The sequence below is a fragment of the Macaca mulatta genome, chromosome 3, assembly GCF_049350105.2.
Source record: "Macaca mulatta isolate MMU2019108-1 chromosome 3, T2T-MMU8v2.0, whole genome shotgun sequence".
NCBI lineage: Eukaryota > Metazoa > Chordata > Mammalia > Primates > Cercopithecidae > Macaca > Macaca mulatta.
In genome coordinates, this window is record NC_133408.1 from 115,807,473 (window position 1) to 115,827,030 (window position 19,558).

Consider the following 19,558-nt stretch of genomic DNA (forward strand, 5'->3'; position numbering starts at 1 on the left):
CCTCCCTTTGGAACTCAGGCACTCACCAGCATTAACATTAAAACAGATCTCAAGACTAACTAACAAAACAAACAGCTCTTTGCAGCAATAAGATACCAATTTCAACCTGACTCTAGTGTAGCATCACATGACAGATAGCAGGCCCTGGAGGAAATAAAAGTATTTTACCCCCAAAATACACTTTTTTGGCATCTTTCAAAATGGCCCTGCAAAGCTGTCTCTCTTTTGCAGACAGTCTCATATCTTTTAAGGTCTGAGAAGAGACCTTCACATCTATTGTCTCTGAAGCCCGCTACCTGGAGTCTTCGATTACATGACAAGAACCTTGACTTCCACAACCCCTACTCTTTACCTTAACTCGAGCTGACTTAACAGACACAGCTTAACTCTTTCAGCCAATTGCCAATTGGGGAATCTTTGAATCTGAGGTAGGAGGCGGGACTCAACTCCAGACCAGATGGAAGACTGGTTGAAATAGGGAAGAGGCATTGAAAGCATTTCTCCATGAGACAGCCCCACCAGTGTCATGACAGTATACCATTGCTGTGGCAATATCTGGAAGGAAACACTTCTTTTCTAGGAATTTCTGGATAACCCACCCCTTAATTTGCGTGTAATTAAAAGTGGGTGTAAATATGACAGCAGAACTGCCCCTGAGCTGCTGCGCGGAGCGCGCTGCCTGTGGGGAGTCCTGCTTCACAAGGAGCAGTACCTCTGCTGCTGCTGTACTCAGTAGAAGATGCCATCTAACACCACAGGCCCACCCTTGAATTCTTTCTTGGGTGAAGCCAAGAATGTTCCCGGCTATGCCCCAGTTTTGGGGCTTACCCGCCCTGCATCAAATCTACTTATGACCTGGAAGCCTCCAAGCTTTGAGATGTCCTTCATTTCCAGGCCAAACAAATGTATACCTTACATGTATTGATTTATGTCTTTGCCTGTAACTTCTGTCTCCCTAAAATGTACAAAGTCAAGCTGTAAACTAACCACCTCGGGCCACATGTTCTCAGAACCTCCTGAGACTTTGTTACAGGTCATGGTCATCAATTTGGCTCAGACTAAACCTCTTCACATATTTTACAGAGTTTGGCCTCTTTCATCAACACCTTATTCTACTATAGCTATTACTTAAAATAACCATAGAAAGTATGTAGCATTATTAGAAATGCTAATTTATAATATAGCATTCAGATGTGATCCTTCCTAATCCAAATAAGAAATGTAAAATAATACAAATTAACTCTGAATTAACACTTAACAAATGGTACCATAACAGTAATTATAGCATGCATGTGTGTATGTTATTTCCATGTGCTTTTTAATACATTACTAAGTGCTTTTAGCTTTTATAATAATTTATTATAATTATAAATTATAACCCACATTATAAATAATGAAAAAAGACTTAGTATCTTGTCTGAAGTTATTAGAAAGTAAAAGAACAGGAATACTCTGATCTCAGAAGCCATGCTCTTAACTAATATTCTGTATTTTCCCACTAGAATACACTTATTCTTTTATCAGGATCTAGAAAGAAAAGAAAAGAAAATCCAAAATTCTAGATAATCCACTATTTGTATTTCAAAAAAAAGCATCGGCTATATGCTTTATTTTTAAAGACAGAAATATATTTTATACTACAACAAATAAAAAACTCCTGCACTAAAGCAATTGTCGACAACAGTGCTGGAGACATTTTCCAACAGCTATAGAGAAAGTCAAACTCACTGTATATGAAGCAGATCTAACAGGCCATGGGGCTCTTGTCAAAATTAGTTTTGAATCCCAGGTGCATTCACGATGCTTGTGGGTGATAAATCTTTTTGTAGTATTCTTCTGTTTATCATCTTTTGGTAATTGGTACCCATATACTAGAGATACGAAGACAAATGAGAGGCTTAGCAACAAGACGTGTCTTTGTTCATGATGTTTCTCAGATATCGTATCAGTTTTGGAGATCAGGACCCAGGAGTGGTAAGTCGCTGGATAATTATAGAGGAAAATCTAAACAAAACTTTTCTTGTTCTTTCTGCCAGTCCCGCTGGAGTTAAATTTGTCTTTCTTCAAACTCCAATTCCAATCCCAAGTTTTATTTCTCTGGACCCGTCTTTCTAAAGTATCTCCTATTGGATGGTATATTTTGCATTCTATCTTATGTTTTACTTAAAGTATTTTTGAGGTCAGGGGCTGGGTCTTATAAAGTATCTTTGGTTTTTTCTACCAAAGTGAGTTACACATAGCATATACTAGGAAAGTTGACATGTTCCGTTTTAATTACACAGCTAGATGACACTTTTGTAAGTATAACACATGGTAAAATGTGGACAATATTTGTAAATAAATTATCTTGTTTTACAGGTATAAAATTATTTGCTCCTTATTTTGAAAAAGAGGAAATAAAATGTAACCGTGATCTCACTATCCAGAGACAATCACCGTTAACATCTTATTGTTTGTTTTAATTTATATATAATTATAATATGTAAATATAGCATTCAGATGTGATCCATCCTAATCCAAATAAGAAATGTAAAATAATACAAATTAACTCTGAATTAACACTTAACAAATGGCACCATAACAGTAATTATAGCATGCATGTGTATATGTTATTTCCATGTGCTTTTTAATACGTTACTAAGTGCTTTTAGCAGATTTAATGCTCACAGTAATTCTGTGATGTAGATTCCGTTGTTATCATCTGCATTTCCAGATGAGAACACCAATAGACAGACAGTTTAGGTTATTTGGGGCAGTGAAGCCAAGATTCAAAGTTGCACAGCTGGGCTCCAGAGTTTATTCTCTTAAGCATTACACTCTATTTGTTCTCTATACATGACACATTGACTTACAAATATAATCTTTAATAATATATTAACAGTCGTGGTAGAAAAGTAAATGTATTGTTGCAAATAATTAAAAGGGCATTTAAAAAATTTACCACATTATTAAAGGTGATAATAATATCCACCTATTTAGTTTTAAGCCTATGCATGTACTACTACTAATATATAATGCAGAGAGGTTTTTTTTTTTTTTTCAATAAACATAACATCTTAACAGCTTACCTGTACTTAAGGGTTGTGATTTAAACTTTAATCCAAAGGGGTCCTTTTCATAAGTCGTCTCAAAGTTTGGTAAACCAGGTTGGTACTAGATATGTAAATAAAAGATTGCAATATTACTAATACATATTGTTTCTTGTTGGAATTTGATTTTTCCGAATATTAAATATTTCCTTGGCAAAATGTAATTTTGACAATTTTGTTGTGGCATTCAAATGTAGCATTTAAAACTTGTTTATGAAAATTTGAAAAAATAATCTAAGATTTAGTGTATAAACAATTCATTTTTGTGGTGGAGAGGAGTACTTCAATTACCCTTTTGTGAAGAGATCAGAATTAGTATCTTAAGCAGTGTGGAATTAAGGGAGTCTGTTCAAAATTTGGCAACCTAATCTTAAACTTGATCATAATTTATGACACATAGAATTACATATTATTTTTCTGGAGCTGAACTTATTTCAGAAACATAGCAAAAACATTGAACAAAGCTAAATAATTTGTCAAGCCTGGAGTAGAGTTACTATTGTTTTTTTATAAGCTATAAACAAAGTAGATATTTTAGTGGTTTAAGTGAACCAATTTGAACTGAAATAGAATTTGTTTGCTCCAAGAACTGATCAAATAAAACATCACAAAGGTCTCTACTCAAAAGCTAAGTAAACGTGGCACGAAACAGTGAGGGTACCAAGCAGCAGATGTTAAACAGGTTATCTTCTTAATGAGTTACCTGCCACAAGTATATAGAACAATATTAAAAGTTCCAAAGAGGGAGATTATCTAATACAAGATTTTTCACGCTTTAATTGAATACAACATGAGAACAAGTTCATTTCAAAAAGTCTTCATTGAGGTTTACTTTGTAACAATACTGACATCTGGTGGTTACACAATTTGTAACACTCTGCCTCCAATCCACTCGTTTATAGAAGCAAGTTAATTCAGCTAAAATAAAAATGTTCCTTATTCCTTGAATTTCATTTACTCAAGTTTTTAAGTCTGTTGTTAGTAAAATATTTATTTATTTATTTTACTATTATTATTTTTTGAGATGGAGTCTCACTCTGTCGCCCAAGCTGGAGTGCAGAGGTAAGATCTTGGCTCACTGCAACCTTTGCCTCCCGAGTTCAAGCGATTCTCCTGCCTCAGCCTCCCGAGTCACTGGGATTACAGGCACATGCCACCACATCTGGCTAATTTTTGCATTTTTTGTAGAGATGGGGTTTCACCATGTTGGTTAGGCTGGTCTCGAACTCCTGACCTCATGATCCTCACACTGTGGCCTGCCAAAAGTGCTGGGATGACAGGTGTGAGCCACTGCTCCTGGCCTAGTAAAATATTTATATAAACCAGTAACATTTAATATTTAAATGACCTCCCTCATCTCCAAAAGGTAACATATGTTATTTACTATGAATGGAAATATGTAGATGCTCTGAATAAGTAAAGGGAGTTATTGACTATGGCTCCCTGGATTTTCCAAATTTTATCCTAATAGCTCATAGAGTTAACATTCATCGAATGCCTCAGCATTTCAGATTCCGTTGTGCTTTGCATATATTGTTTCGTTCATTAAGTAAAATAACCATAAAAAATATGTAGCATTATTAACACACCATTATAAATAATGAAAAAGGCTTAGTATCTTGTCTAAAGTTATTAGAAAGTAAAAGAACAGGGATACTCTGATCTTAGAAGCCATGCTCTTAACTACTATTCTGTATTTTCTCACTGGAATACACTTATTCTTTTATCTCACTATTTCTAAATCCTGTACTACTGTTTATCTCTTTGCCTAGCAAATCATGTTTATGTGCTAAATTATAGACCTAAGAATAGAATATTCACATTTTAATGGAATTATGTTTTGCATAAATATTTGACCTTATTTGCATCTCCATATTCTTCATCACCCTTTTAAATTATAAATCTAATTATTGTCCATATATTATTTAAATTATTAATCATCCAAAGAATTCATCAAAATAATAGAATATCCCTTTTTAACTATTTTCATTCATTCATCAATTTATTCCATAAATTTATTTTATTATTACTAGGTTATAAACTTCTGGCAACTGACATCTGTTCTCCAATCATATCTAAACCCAACGTGTTCTCCTGAAACCTAAGAAAGCCCATCTCAGAGTTGGCCACTTGACCTGGCAGATTAAACCTCATCAGAATCAACCAGGTTCTTACCTCTGTCTTCTATCATTTATTGCTAAATGTGAATTGTATTGTTCTGTGAGGGAAAAAAGGCAGCATTATACACATTATATACACATACCTTTTTCCTATATGTAATAGTTTTTCTCATTAAGAAATGAATAAAAAATAATACATAGTTCCTCTTATCTATCTTAAATTGTTTTTATTCAAATGCTCTTTTGTACCTGTCGAAAGTCATGTGGTTTGGGATTGACATATACACCCCTCGGATACTGTCCACTCTTCACAAACATTAACTTTGCTTTTTGTGAATCCAAACGTGGAAATGTAGTTACAAATTTAGGAGCTATGGCCTCCTTAGGATGATTCCTTATGCTGGGCAAGTGAAGCATTGTTTCTGGAAAACTGATTTTTTTCCTCCTTTTTTCTTCCTTAATGGGTTTTGATGGTCTTTCTGGAATTCTCAAAGATGTATACAGTTTGTAGCTAAAATCAGGAGGCTTTATTTCCCATACATTAACTTTCATTTTACATTGTGGAGGTTGCAGAACACTTTTTTTCCATTTGGAGTTGAGATCCTGATGTGAAGGATATTGCAGCCTCTTTGCAATATCCGTATCTCTCGTGCCTCTCTGAGACTCATGGTACATTATGTGGAGGGTGTTTTCACATGGAGGAATCTGCAACACACATGGAAATAGGTGAAGCTTGTCACTATAGCAATGGTGTACTCAACATTTTCTCTCCAGGCCAAGTTAATTTTTGAAAAATTTATGAAGCAGGAAAAAGCTCAGAAATGACAGGGAATGTGTATGGAGGAGAAGGAAAAAAGTATCATTGCTGCAAATATTTATTCAGCACCTTTGTCCCAGCAGTCGCTGTACTAAGGGCTGGTCATTTTTTAAATGGTTGACATAAAATCCATGTCCTTAAGTAACTGAGATGCTACTTAAAAGACAAACATAAAATCCAAAAATAGAACCTGTGTAATAGGATAGATATTGCAAGTTTTATGAGAAGCAAGGAGATTGATCAGCTAGCTTTATCAAGAAAATAGACTTGATGTCAAAAGCTTTATTTGGACCGATCTTGAAAGGTAAATAGAAACATTCCAGGTGGTAAAGGAAGGCAATAACATTTCACTGAGAAATAGAAAGTATGTGAAATTTGTCATTACCTATTTCTAGGGTATCTATGGCTGCCTAAACCATCATGAGTACGTTGTAATTACTGCTATTGAAACTTATAGATGAGAATCGTGGATTTGTTTTTTTGCTGACCAGCTAACTAGCGACATGGAAATCATCATTACACTTCTCAGATTTAATGACATTATCAATATGTTACTGGATGATTCAATGAATTCAAAATCTCCTTGGAAAGGCTAATTACCAATTAGAATATATTTGGTGAAGTAGAAATAGTACAACAATGCTGGTTCCTGGGAAATAAGGACCTGAGATGAGGATGAATTTCCTTGTCTTTTGCTAGAACTTTGTGTTGTTTCACAATAACATCAAAATAGAGGATCATCAAAATTCTAAATGTTAATTTTCAATATACTAAAGTTGTAAATGAAGGGAAACTACTAAGAATGAAAGGAAACTACTCTTCAGATAAGTTGAAAATGTCCATTTTCAAAAATTTGTAGTATTTTGCAATGATGGATTATTTTCCAGATACTAATATAAATATTTTTATTTTATAATGGGCTATGCCATATTGAGAGAAAAGCAAGAAGCATGTAAAAGGAGCATAGCTTCTCGGTGAGGAGACAGTGAAAAATGATATGATAGGGAAAACTAGAAAAATTGGAGTTATAGTATTAAAAGTCTTTTATGCCACACTAAGAAGTTTTAAATTCATCCAAGAGGCGAAAGGGAATAAATAAAATATTTTAAACAGGAAAATGGTTAGCATGTTATTTGTATTTCAGAAAGATCAGTGTGGTAGCGTATGGAGGGTGGCCTCACAATAAAAAATGAAAGCTAAGCCAAAAAAACCAAAACAAAACAAAAAAACCCCAAGCCCAACATAGCAACAATTTAGGTGAGAGATAATAGAAAACCTCAACAAAGATGTAGCATAAAGATGAGAAAGGGAGGTTGTTCTTATGAGCTACTTAGCAAATCTAATATCTTGGACTTTGTTTCAAATATATTGCAATTGATTAACCAAAATGAGGAATAAAGGAGAAGAAACAGTTTATGAAAGAAGGTCATGTAATGGGTAGATTTCAATAAAATATAAGCCCCACACTAATCAGAAGGAAAAAAATGACAGTAGATACACAAATGAAAAAGAGAAAGGAATCAAAGTTTATCACTACAGAAAACAACCAAAACAAACAATGAGAAGGGAAGAAAGAAAAAAAAAGATACACGAAACAACCAGAAAACAATGAACAAAGTCAGAGAGTATGTCTTCAAGTGTCAATAATAACCTTCAGTGTAAACAAGTTAATTTCCCCAATTAAAAAATATAGACTGACTGAACAGATTAAAAAAGGACTCAATTATTTGCTGCCTACAAGAACCTCACTTCATATGTAAAGACACACACAGACTGACAATGAAGGGATGGAAAATGATGTTCCATACAAATGGAAACCAAAAGTAAGCAGAAGTAACTATACTTATTTCAGATAAAATAGACTTCAAATAAAAAAATATAAAAGAGACAAAGAAGGCCATTACATAATAATTAAGAAGTATATTAAGGAAGAAGATATAACAATAACAAATATATATGCATCTAGCACTGGAGCACCCAAATATATAAAACAAATATTATTTGATCTAAAGGGAGAGATAGACAGCAACACAATAATAGTAAGGGACCTCAAAATTCCACTTTTAGAAATAAACAGAACTTCTAGACAAAATCAATGAAGAAGGATCAAAGTTAAACTGCATTCTAGAGCAAATAAACTTAACAGACATTTACAGAACATTCCACCCAGTAACTAACAGAATATATGTTATTCTCATTCACAAATGTAACTCTCCCCAGGATAATCTATCCTGGAGAGATAGTTAGGCCACAAAGCATTCATAAGTTAGGCCACAAAGCAAGTCTAAACAAATTTAAAAAGGATTAAAAACATATAAAGTATCTTTTCTGACTACAGTGGAATAAAACTAGAAATCAATAACAGAAAGAACTTTGAAAACTGTACAAATACATGGAAATTAAGCAACATGCTCTTGAACAACAAATGAGTCAAAGAAAAAATTTTAAAATTTCTTGAAACAAATGAAAATGGAAATACCACACACCAAAACCTATGGGATACAGCAAAAGAAGTTCTAAGAAGGAAGTTTACAGCAATAAATATCTGCATCAAAAAATTAGAAATATCTTGAATGTAGAGACAGGTTCAAGATGCTGACTAGAGGCATCAGGCACTTGCCTTCTCCAGACAGAAGAAACAAAACTTAACCAAATAGATTATCACATTTCAGGTAAAACATCTAGTAGAGAACACTGGAGTTCAACAGAGAAATATCTGAGATACAGAAGGGGAAGAAAGCAAGTGGCCGAGATTGGCTAGGAGCCCATAGGGGCTCCTTATTGAAGAGAAAGGGTAAGTGGGAGACCCTCATTGGCTTACATCCTCACTGTGGACTGCCGCAATCCTAACCATTGGAGAGCCCCTCTACCCACACTAACCCGAAGACTAGTGTGGGTGTTGATCTGGAGACCCAATGAGGGCATTGTACCAGACAGAAAATGCACTGGGTCACACACACTCCTGAGATCTGAGTGACTACAGCATGGTACCATTGTGAGAGCCTAACCAACACCATTCTGCATCCTGCTCTGGGAACCACAGCTCTCATATTGCCACATCCTGGGAACCTCTGTTTATATCCCCTGGTGTCCACCCAGAGGGCTACAGAGGCGCAGCACTGGCTGAGCTCAAAGACGCTTGGGGTCCCCAGTACTTTAGTCCAACAGAGTACTACTCCCTGGAAAAAAAAAATGATACAGCGTACCAAGGAGGTGGCCACTGGGCACAAAGGAAGCCAAATTACATGCTTTCCAGAGCTGGAGAGCTTTCTGTCTGGGGCTTTGATAAGTGACTCCACCTCTAACTGTGTCACATATTGTACTTGGGTTCACAGTGAGAGTGGGATCTTTCTTCTACACGTGCACAGTGCCATAGCAGTTTTTGCCACTGGGAGCCAAGACAAGCAGGTCTGAGAGCTGTCGGACTGGAGCTGGAAGGAGTGACCACGCCCCTGCTGGCAGAGTGGCCTCTGTGCTTGGACTTATATAGAGAGAATGGGATCTCTTTCCTCCTCTGCATTTCACTGCAGCTGCAGTTGCTCTTGCTGCCACCAGGGGCTGGATGGGCAAGAGAGGGCTGCTTGTCTGGGGCTGTGAGTTGTAACCATGCCCCCACTGGCAGTGTGGCCTGTGTTAAAGCTCGCTCACAGAGGGTGGGATTCTTTCTCACTTCTGCTGGTGCTGTTGCTGCTGGTGCTGTTGCTGCTGCTGCCCCAAGAGCAAATCAGTCTGACAGCTGCATGTCTGGGCTGTGGGTGATGACCCTGCCCCCCTGACAGTATGGTCAAGTGCTCTGGTCACCAATAGAGGGTGGGATCCTCATCTCCACTCTCTGCACAATGCTGAAGCCACTCCTACAGCAGGGAGCTGAAACAAGTGCAACCCAGAACTGGAGACTCCCTGTGCCAGTCCTGCCCATACTAGCAGCATAGGTTCTGTACTCTAGTGCACATCCTCAAATCAGGCTCCTCACACTCACCACTGCAGTCACTGCTGCTGCCAGAGATTAAATGTTCACTTCCCAGAGCCTGAGAGCTGCTTGTAGGAGACTGCTGATAGCAACCTACTCATACAAACAACAGGGCCACTATGCTTCCTAGCACAAGCCCTAAGGTCAGGTATCCACACCTACCATCATGGACTGTCTCAACCTGCCTACTACAGCCTATACCCCTGCACACCATCAGGGGCCTGAGGACAGACACTCCCAAATTGGCACCACACCTCCAAGCCTGAGCACACCACCCAAGGGCTTGGTGATTATTCTATCCATTCCACCACCTATACCATCTATTCACTCTCTCTAGGAACCTGAAGATGGGTCCACTCACATTGCTGCCAACACCACAAACACACACTCACATGTGCCATCTAGGAGCTTGGTGAGGAGTCTGCCCAGCCTATCACAGCCACTGCCAACACCAGTGTGCACTGCTCAGGAATAAGATGGTCATCTTACCACTGCTACTGCCATGGCCCACACCATGCTTTCTGCACTGGGGTCTGAAAACCAGTCTACCCACCTGGCTCATGACTGCCATTACCAGCATCTGGGCAAGACACGTGGAGGCCTGATAATTGGCCCAAGTGGACAACTAACACTAGTGCCAGCATATACCACCCAGGGGGCTAAAGGACAGGTATACTCAGCCTACTGCTGCAACCACTTGGGCCTGAAGACTGACCTACCTGCAATTCCTTTTCCCAGAAAATCTCCACCACAGCCTCCACTAATGACCCTAAGTCACTGAGGAAATCACAGATACCACTAACGTTGTTTATAGGCAAATAAATCATATAGAGACTACACTACTGCACACATTCAGAATCAAAGCCAAAAGGCTCCAACCAACATCATAGATAAATTTTCAGGAAAAAGTCCTAAACTCAAAAGAAAATTCAAAAACTTGAAAGAAGACATAGATGCATAGATATATAGGGACATAGAAAACTTTAAAGAGCAAGAAATATGACACCTCCAAAGGAATAAAATAATTTTCCAGCAACAGATCCCAATCAAAAAAATTTCACAAAATCTCAGAAAAAGAATTCAAAATACTGATTTTAAAGGAGCTCAGCAAGATACAGGACAATGCTGAAAAACAATACAAAGAAATCAGAAGAAACAAGTCAGGATATGAATGAGAAATTTACCAAAGAGATAAATATTATAAAAAAGACCAAATGGAAACTCTAGAACTGAAGAGTTCATTTAATGAACTACAAAATATATTTTAAAGCTTCAACAATAGATCAAGCAGAAGAAAGAATCTCAGAACTTGAAGACAGGTCTTTTGAAATAACCCAGTCAGACAGAAATGAAAAAAACAAAGCATAAAAAAGAATGAATGAAGCCTTCATAACATATGGGACACTCTAAAGCAAACATTATATGAATTTTTGGTATCTCAGAAGGTGAAGAGAGGACGAAAGTGTTCAAAAACCTATTTAGCAAAATAATAGCTGAAAAGTTCCAAAATCTAGCAAGAAATTTAGACATTGTATTAATCTGTTTTCATGCTGTTGATAAAGACATATGTGAGACTGAGAAGAAAAAGAGGTTTAATTGGACTTACAGTTCCTCATGACTGGGGAGGACTCAGAATCATGGTGGGAGGTGAAAGGCAGTTCTTATGTGGTGGTGGCAAGAGAAAATGAGGAAGATGCAAAAGCGGAAACCCCTGATAAAACCACCAGCTCTTGTGAGACTTATTCACTACCACAAGAACAAAATGGGGGAAACCGTCCCTGTGTTTCAAATTATCTTCCACCGTGTCCCTCCCACAACACATGGGAATTATGAGAGTACAATTCAAGATGAGATTTGGGTGGGGACACAGTCAAACTATATCATTCCACCCCTGCCCACTCCAAATTTCATGTCCTCACTTTTCAAAACCAATCATGCCTTCCCAACAGTCCCCCAAAATCTTAACTCATTTCAGCATTGAATCCAAAAGTCTACAGTCCGAAGTCTCATCTGAGACAAGGCAACTCCCTTCCACCTATGAGCCTGTAAAATCAAAAGCAAGATAGTTACTTCCTAGATACAATGAGGGTACAGGTATTGGGTAAATACAGCAGTTCCAAATGAGAGAAATTGGCCAAAACAAAGGGGTTACAGGGCCCATGCAGGTCTGAAATCCATCTGGGCAGTCAAATTTTAAAGCTCCAGAATAATCTCCTTTGACTCCTGATCTCACATCCAGGTCATTCTGATGCAAGAGGTGGGTTCCCATGGTCTTGGGAAGCTCCTTCCCTGTGGCTTTGCAGGATACAGCCTTCCTCCCAGCTGCTTTCACGGGCTGGCATTGAGTGTCTGTGACTTTCCCAGGCACATGGTTCAAGCTGTCAGTGGATCTACCATTCTGGGGTCTGGAAGATGGTGTCACTCTTCTCACAGTTCCAGTAGGCCATGCCCCAGTGGGGACTCTGTGTGGGGACTCCCACAGCACATTACCCTTCTTCACTGCCCTAGCAGAGGTTCTCTATGAGTACCCCACTCCTGCAGCAAACTTCTGCCTGGGCATCCAGGCATTTCCATACATCTTCTGAAATCTAGGTGGAGGTTCCCAAACCCTAGTTCTTGACTTCTGTGCACTCGCAGGTTCAACACTATGTGAAAGCTGCCTAGGCTTGGGGATTGCACCCTCTGAAGCCATTGCCCAAGCTCTACATAGGCCCCTTTCAGCCAGGGCTGGAGCAGCTGGGACATAGGGCACCAAGTCCCTAGGCTGCATACAGCACAGAGACCCTAGGCCTGGCCCACAGAACCATATTCTCTTAGGCCTTTGGGCCTGTGATGGGAGGGGCTGCTGTGAAGACATCTGACATGCCCTAGAGACATTTTCCCCATTGTCTTGGGAATTAACATTCAGCTCCTTGTTACTTATGTAAATTTCTGCAGGCAGGTTGAATTTCTCCTCAGAAAATGGGTTTTTCTTTTCTATCACATTGTCAGGCTGCAAATTTTCTGAACTTTTATGCTCTACTTCCCTTATAAAACTGAATGCCCTTAACAGCATGCAAGTCACATCTTAAATGCTTGGCTGCTTAGAAATTTCTTCTGCCAGATACCCTAAATCAGCTCTCTGAAGTTCAGAATTCCATAAATCTCTAGTGCAGGGGTAAAATGCCACCAGTCTCTTTGTTAAAACAAAACAAGAGTCACCTTTGCTCCAGTTCCCAACAAGTTCCTCATCTCCATCTGAAACCACCTCAGTCTGGACCTTACTGTCCATATCACAATCAGCATTTTGGTCAAAGCCATTCAACAAGTCTCTAGGAATTTCCAAACTTTCACACATTTTCCTGCCTTCTTCTGAGGTCTCCAAACTGTTCCAACCTCTGCCTGTTACCCAATTCCAAAATTGTGTCTACATTTTCAGGTGTCTTTTCAGCAACACCCACTCTACTGGTACCAATTTACTGCATTAGTCCATTTTCACACTGCTGACAAAGACATATCTGAGACTGGGAAGAAAACGAGGTTTAATTGGACTTACAGTTCCACATGGCTGGGGAGGCCTCAGAATTATGGTGGGAGGTGAAAGGCAGTTTTCACACAGCAGTGGCAAGAGAAAATGAGCAAGATGCAAAAGCAGAAACTCCTGATAAAACCATCAGATCTCATGAGACTTATTCACTATCATGAGAACAGTATGGGGGAAACTGCCTCTGTGATTAAAATTATCTCCCACTGGGTCCCTCACACAACACATGGGAATTATGGGAGTACAATTCAAGGTGAGATTTGGATGGGGACACAGCCAAACCATATTGACATCAAGACATTGTGTTAGGGAAGGCACGGTGATCTCCAAATGGAGACAGCACATTGCAGTTAAACTGTCTAAAGACAAAGAATTATAAAAACAACAAGAGAAAAGTTTCTAGTTACCTATAAAGTTACCTCCATCAGACTAAGAGCAGATTTCTCAGCAGAAACCTCACAGAAAAGGAAAGAATGGGATGATATGTTCAGAGTGCTAAAAGAAAAAGTACTTGGATACTATAGCTAAGAAAATTATCCTTCATACAGGATAAATAAAATCTTTCCCAGAGAAGCAAATTCTGAGGGAATTAATCATCACTAGACCAGTTCTACAAAAAATGCTCAAAGGAGTCCTAAACTTGAAAGGGAAAGGATCAGTCATCATCATGAAAACATAGGTAAGTGTAAAATCACTGGTAAAACAAACACACAAACGAGGAAGAGAAAGGACTCAAATGGTACCACAACAGAAAACTACAAATAATAAAAGAAAAACGGACAAGTAAAGAATATATAAAACAGCCAGAAAACAATAAACAATATGACAGAAAGAAAACTTCAAAAATCAGTAATAACCTTGAAAGTAAATGAATTAAAATCTCCACTTAAAAGATTTACACTGGCTGAATGGATACAAAAACATGATTCAACTATATTCTGCCTACAAGAAACTCAACTTATCTGTAAAGACATACATGGAAAACACACGTATGGGAAAAGACATTCCATGGGGGGAAGAAAAGCACAGAAGAATAACTATACTTATATCAGATAAAACAGACTTTGAGTTAAAAACAGTAAAAAAAAAAAAAAAAAAAAAAAAAAAAAAAAAGAATATTGTTATACAATGGTAAAGGGGAATCAGTTCAGCAAGAGAACATAACAATTCTAGATATACATGCACCCAACACTGGAGTACCTAGATCCATAAAGCAAATATTACTAGATCTAAAGAGAGACATAGATTCCAATATAATAATAGTGGGGTACTTGAACACTCCACTCTGAGCATTAGACAGATCATGTGGACAGAAAATCAGTAAAGAAACATAGAATTTAAATGAACCTAACAGGCATTTACAGAACATTTTCTCCAACAACTACAGAATAGGCATTCTTCTTGTGAGTACACGGAACATTCTTCAAAATGGGCCATATGTTAAATCACAAAAGATTTCTTAACAAATTTTAAAACTGAACTTATATCAAGTATTTTCTCGACCACAATGGAATAAAACTAGAAATAAATACCAAGGGAACTCTGAAAACCATACAAATACATGGAAACTAAGCAAAATTCTACCAAACAACAAATGAGTCAAAGAAGAAATTTTTTTTAATTTAAAAATTTCTTGAGACAAATGAAAATGAAAATACAACATACCAAAAGCTGTGGGATACAGCAAAAGCAGTACTTGGCTAGAACTTTGTAGCAAAAAATAGCTGCATAAAAACAATGATAACAACAACAACCAAAAAAACCAGAAAGATTTTAAATAAACAACCTAAGGCTGTACCTAAAAGAACTAGAAAAGCAACAACAAACCAAACCCAAAAATAGCAACAAATAAAGAAAGAAAGAAGGAAAGAAAGGAGAGAAAGAAAGAAAGAAAGAAAGAGAAAAAGAAGAAAGAAAAAGATAAGAGCAGAACTAAATGAAATAAAAACTAAAATAAATACAGAAAATCAATAAAATACAAGCCTGATTTTTTAAAAAGATAAATAAAATTGATGAATCACTAGATAGAATAACCAAGAAAAAAAGAGAAAAGACTCTAATAAACAGAATCAGAAATTAAAAAGGAGACTTACAACTGATGCTAGAGAAATGGAAGTGATCATCAGAGACTATTATCAACAACTATATGCATATAAAGTGAAAAACCAAAAGGAAATGGAAAAATTCCTGGAGATATACAACCTACTAAAATTAAACCAGGAAGAACAGAAAACCTGAACAGACTAATAAGTAGTACTATGGAATCCGTAATAAGAAGGCTCTCAGCAAAGAAAATACAAAGACTGATGGATTCACAGCTAAACTCTACTAACTATATAAAGAACTAATACTAATCATCCTCCAACTATTCCAAAAAATTGAGGAAAACTAACTCATTCTACAAGATCATCATTACTCTGACACAAAAGCCAGGAAAGGATACAAGAAAATAAGAAAACTACAGTAGCCCAATATTCCTGATGAACAGAGGTGCAAAAATCTTCAATGAAATACTAGCAAATCAAACCCAACAGCACATCAAAAAGATATACACCATGATAAGGTGTGATTTATACCAGGGCTGAAAACATGGTTCAACATGTGGAAGTCAATAAACATAATACATCACATCAACAGAATGAAGGACAAAATTGATTTGATCATCTCAAGAGATGCAGAAAAAGAATTTGATAAAATTCAACACCCCTTTATGATAAAAACTCTCAATAAGCTAAGCATTGAAGGAACATACCTCAATATAATAAAAGCCACATATGACAAACCCACAGCTAACATGATCCTAAATGGGGAAAAGTTGAAAGTCTTTTCTCTAAGAAGTGGAACAAAGCAAAAATACCCACTTTCACCACTATGATTCAACAAAATACTGGAAGTCTTAGCAGAGAAATCACAAAGAAACAAAGCACATCTAAGTTGGAAAAGTGAAAGTCAAATTCTATTTTATATTTACATTTAGAAAAATCAAAAGGCTCCACCAAAAAAACTCTTAGAACTAATAAACAAGTTCAGTTGCAAGATACAAAATAAGCATACAAAATTAGTAGTGTTTCTTTTATTATTATTATTATTATTATTGTGCTTTAAGTTCTAGGGCACATGTGCACAACGTGCAGGTTTGTTACATATGTATACATGTGCCATGTTGGTGTGCTGCACCCATTAACTCGTCATTTACATTAGGTATATCTCCTAATGCCATCCCTCCCCTCTCCCCACACCCCACGACAGGCCCCGCTGTGTGATGTTCCCCTTCAATTCCCACCTATGAGTGAGAACATGCAGTGTTTGGTTTTCTGTCCTTGTGATAGTTTACTGAGAATGATGGTTTCCAGCTTCATCCATTTCCCTACAAAGGACATGAACTCATCCTTTTTAATGGCTGTATAGTATTCCATGGTGTATATGTGCCACATTTTCTTAATCTAGTCTGTCATTGATGGACATTTGGGTTGGTTCCAAGTCTTTGCTATTGTGAATAGAGCCGCAATAAACATACGTCTGCATATATATAAATTGTGTCTTTGGGGATCGTGATTTGCTCCCATCCACTACTAACAGAGGGGTGCATTTATATATCTCCCTCACAGTTCTTTCACTTTCTGTCTCATGTATTTTGACACTTTACTAGGTTCATACACATTAAGTATTTTTTTTTAATTATTTTTTATTATTATACTTTAAGTTCTAGGGTACATGTGCATAACGTGCAGGTTTGTTACATATGTATACTTGTGCCATGTTGCTGTGCTGCACCCATCAACTCGTCAGCACCTATCAACTCGTCATTTACATAAGGTATAACTCCCATTGCAATCCCTCCCCCCTCCCCCCTCCCCATGATAGGCCCCGGTGTGTGATGTTCCCCTTCCCGAGTCCAAGTGATCTCATTGCTCAGTTCCCACCTATGAGTGAGAACATGCGGTGTTTGGTTTTCTGTTCTTGTGATAGTTTGCTAAGAATGATGGTTTCCAGCTGCATCCATGTCCCTACAAAGGACACAAACTCATCCTTTTTTATGGCTGCATAGTATTCCATGGTGTATATGTGCCACATTTTCTTAATCCAGTCTGTCACTGATGGACATTTGGGTTGATTCCAAGTCTTTGCTATTGTGAATAGTGCCGCAATAAACATACGTGTGCATGTGTCTTTATAGCAGCATGATTTATAATCCTTACACATTAAGTATTATATCTTCTTGGGGAACTGATGATTTTAGTACTATTTATTAACTTTATCCTTGATAATTTTCCTTGCACTGAAGTCTGCTCTGTTTGAAATTAATACATTTAAGCCTTTAATCCATTTTGAGTTTATTTATTTTTGTATGCGATGTGGGTTCATATGCAAAAGATAAGGGTGCAATTTATGCATGTAGATATGCAGTTTTCCCAGACCATTTATTGAAGACTATCCTTTCTCCATTGTGTGTTCTTGGCACCATTGTCAAACATCAGTTGACCATAGATGTGTGGATTTATTTCTTGCTCTCTATTCTGTTCCATTGACCTACATGTCTTGTTTTTATGCCAGTTCCACACTGTTTAGATTATTAAAGCTTTGTAATATATTTTGAAATCAATAATTGTGGTGCCTCTAGCTTTGTTATTACTCAAGATTGTTTTGGCTATTTGGAATTTTTGTGGTTCCATTCATACACACACACATACCATTTTCCTTATTTATTCATCTGTATACACACACAATAAAATATTATTCATTCATTTGTATACACACACACAATAGAGTATTATTCCATCTTAAAAAGGTGAAATCCTGCCATTTGTGATAACGTGAATGAACCAGAGGACATTATGTTAAGTGAAACATGCCAGATATAGAAACACAAATAATGCATGATCTCACTTATATGTAAAATGCAAAGTAGTCAAACTCATAGAAACTGGGAGTAGAATGGTTGCTGCGAGGTGCTGGAGGGAGAGAGAAATAGGAGCACATTGGTCAAAGAGTTAAAAATTTCTGTTATAGAAGATGAATAAGGCCAGGTGCAGTGGCTCACACCTACAATCCCAGCACTTTGGGAGACCGAGGTGGGTGGAACACTTGAGGCCAGGAGTTCGAGATCAGTCTGGCCAACATAGTGAAAACCCGTGTCTACTAAAAAATACAAAATTTAGCTGTAATCCCAGCCACTTGGGTGACTGAGGCACAAGAATCACTTGAACCTGAGAGGCAGAGGTTGCAGAGATCTGCATTGAGCAGAGATCAAGCCACATTCCAGCCTGGACAACAAAGCTGGCTCTGTTTCCAAAAAAAAAAAAAAAAGAATAAATGCTGGAGCTCTAATGTACAACAATTTGACTATAGTCAATAATACTGTAATGTATACTTGAAGTTTGTTAAGATCTTAGGTGTTCTCACCATACTCACACAAAAGGTAACTATGTAAGATGATGAATGTCTTAATTAGCTTAATTGTGGTGATTATTTCACTATATATAGATATTAAAATATCAAGCTGTACATCTTAAATATATACTTTTTGTCAATTATACTTCAGTAAAATTGGAATTAAAAAGGCGGTTAGAAACAGCCCTCACAAAAATTGAAAGATCTGCCACCCTAGTGAAATTTCTAAGGTCCAATATTTGAGACATGTTGCAATGTTACCTTTAACGTAAAGGAAACATTTCTGCCACTATTAACACTACGAGAGAGACACAATGTTTGCGGGACCCTTTAACACTCTTGAGGTAATATATGCCACATTTTAATGTTCATTTCTAATAAAATTACTGAACAATCCATAGACTTCCAATTTAGAATAGGGCCCCGAACAAGAAAAGATTCTGCACCTAGTCAAAATGCGTCAAATGAAATACAGTATGAGTATGGAAAATAAAGATGCAGTATGGTTATGTTTAAAAATTTCTAAATGAAAAAGAAAAAACAAACATCTTGCTTGGAGTAAAATCATTTTCTCTAGCAAACATAACTCCTCTTTTGAGACACAGCTCTTCTGGCTCAACACTGAACCCTGGTAGACACCCTGTGCCT

General features: G+C 37.2%; 1 protein-coding gene across 1 annotated transcript in view; it reads right to left on the bottom strand.

The window, feature by feature from the left end:
* Positions 1-19,558, bottom strand: part of C3H7orf78 (chromosome 3 C7orf78 homolog) — a 77,593-nt gene that overhangs the window by 10,789 nt on the left and 47,246 nt on the right. Inside the window, exons 3-5 of the mRNA XM_077998052.1 lie at positions 5,459-5,914; positions 3,069-3,153; positions 1,729-1,871 (exon numbers count right to left, since the gene is read on the bottom strand). Coding sequence (XP_077854178.1) covers positions 1,729-1,871; positions 3,069-3,153; positions 5,459-5,884 — 654 coding nt within the window. The 5' untranslated portion in view covers positions 5,885-5,914. The remainder of the gene's footprint in view (positions 1-1,728; positions 1,872-3,068; positions 3,154-5,458; positions 5,915-19,558) is intronic.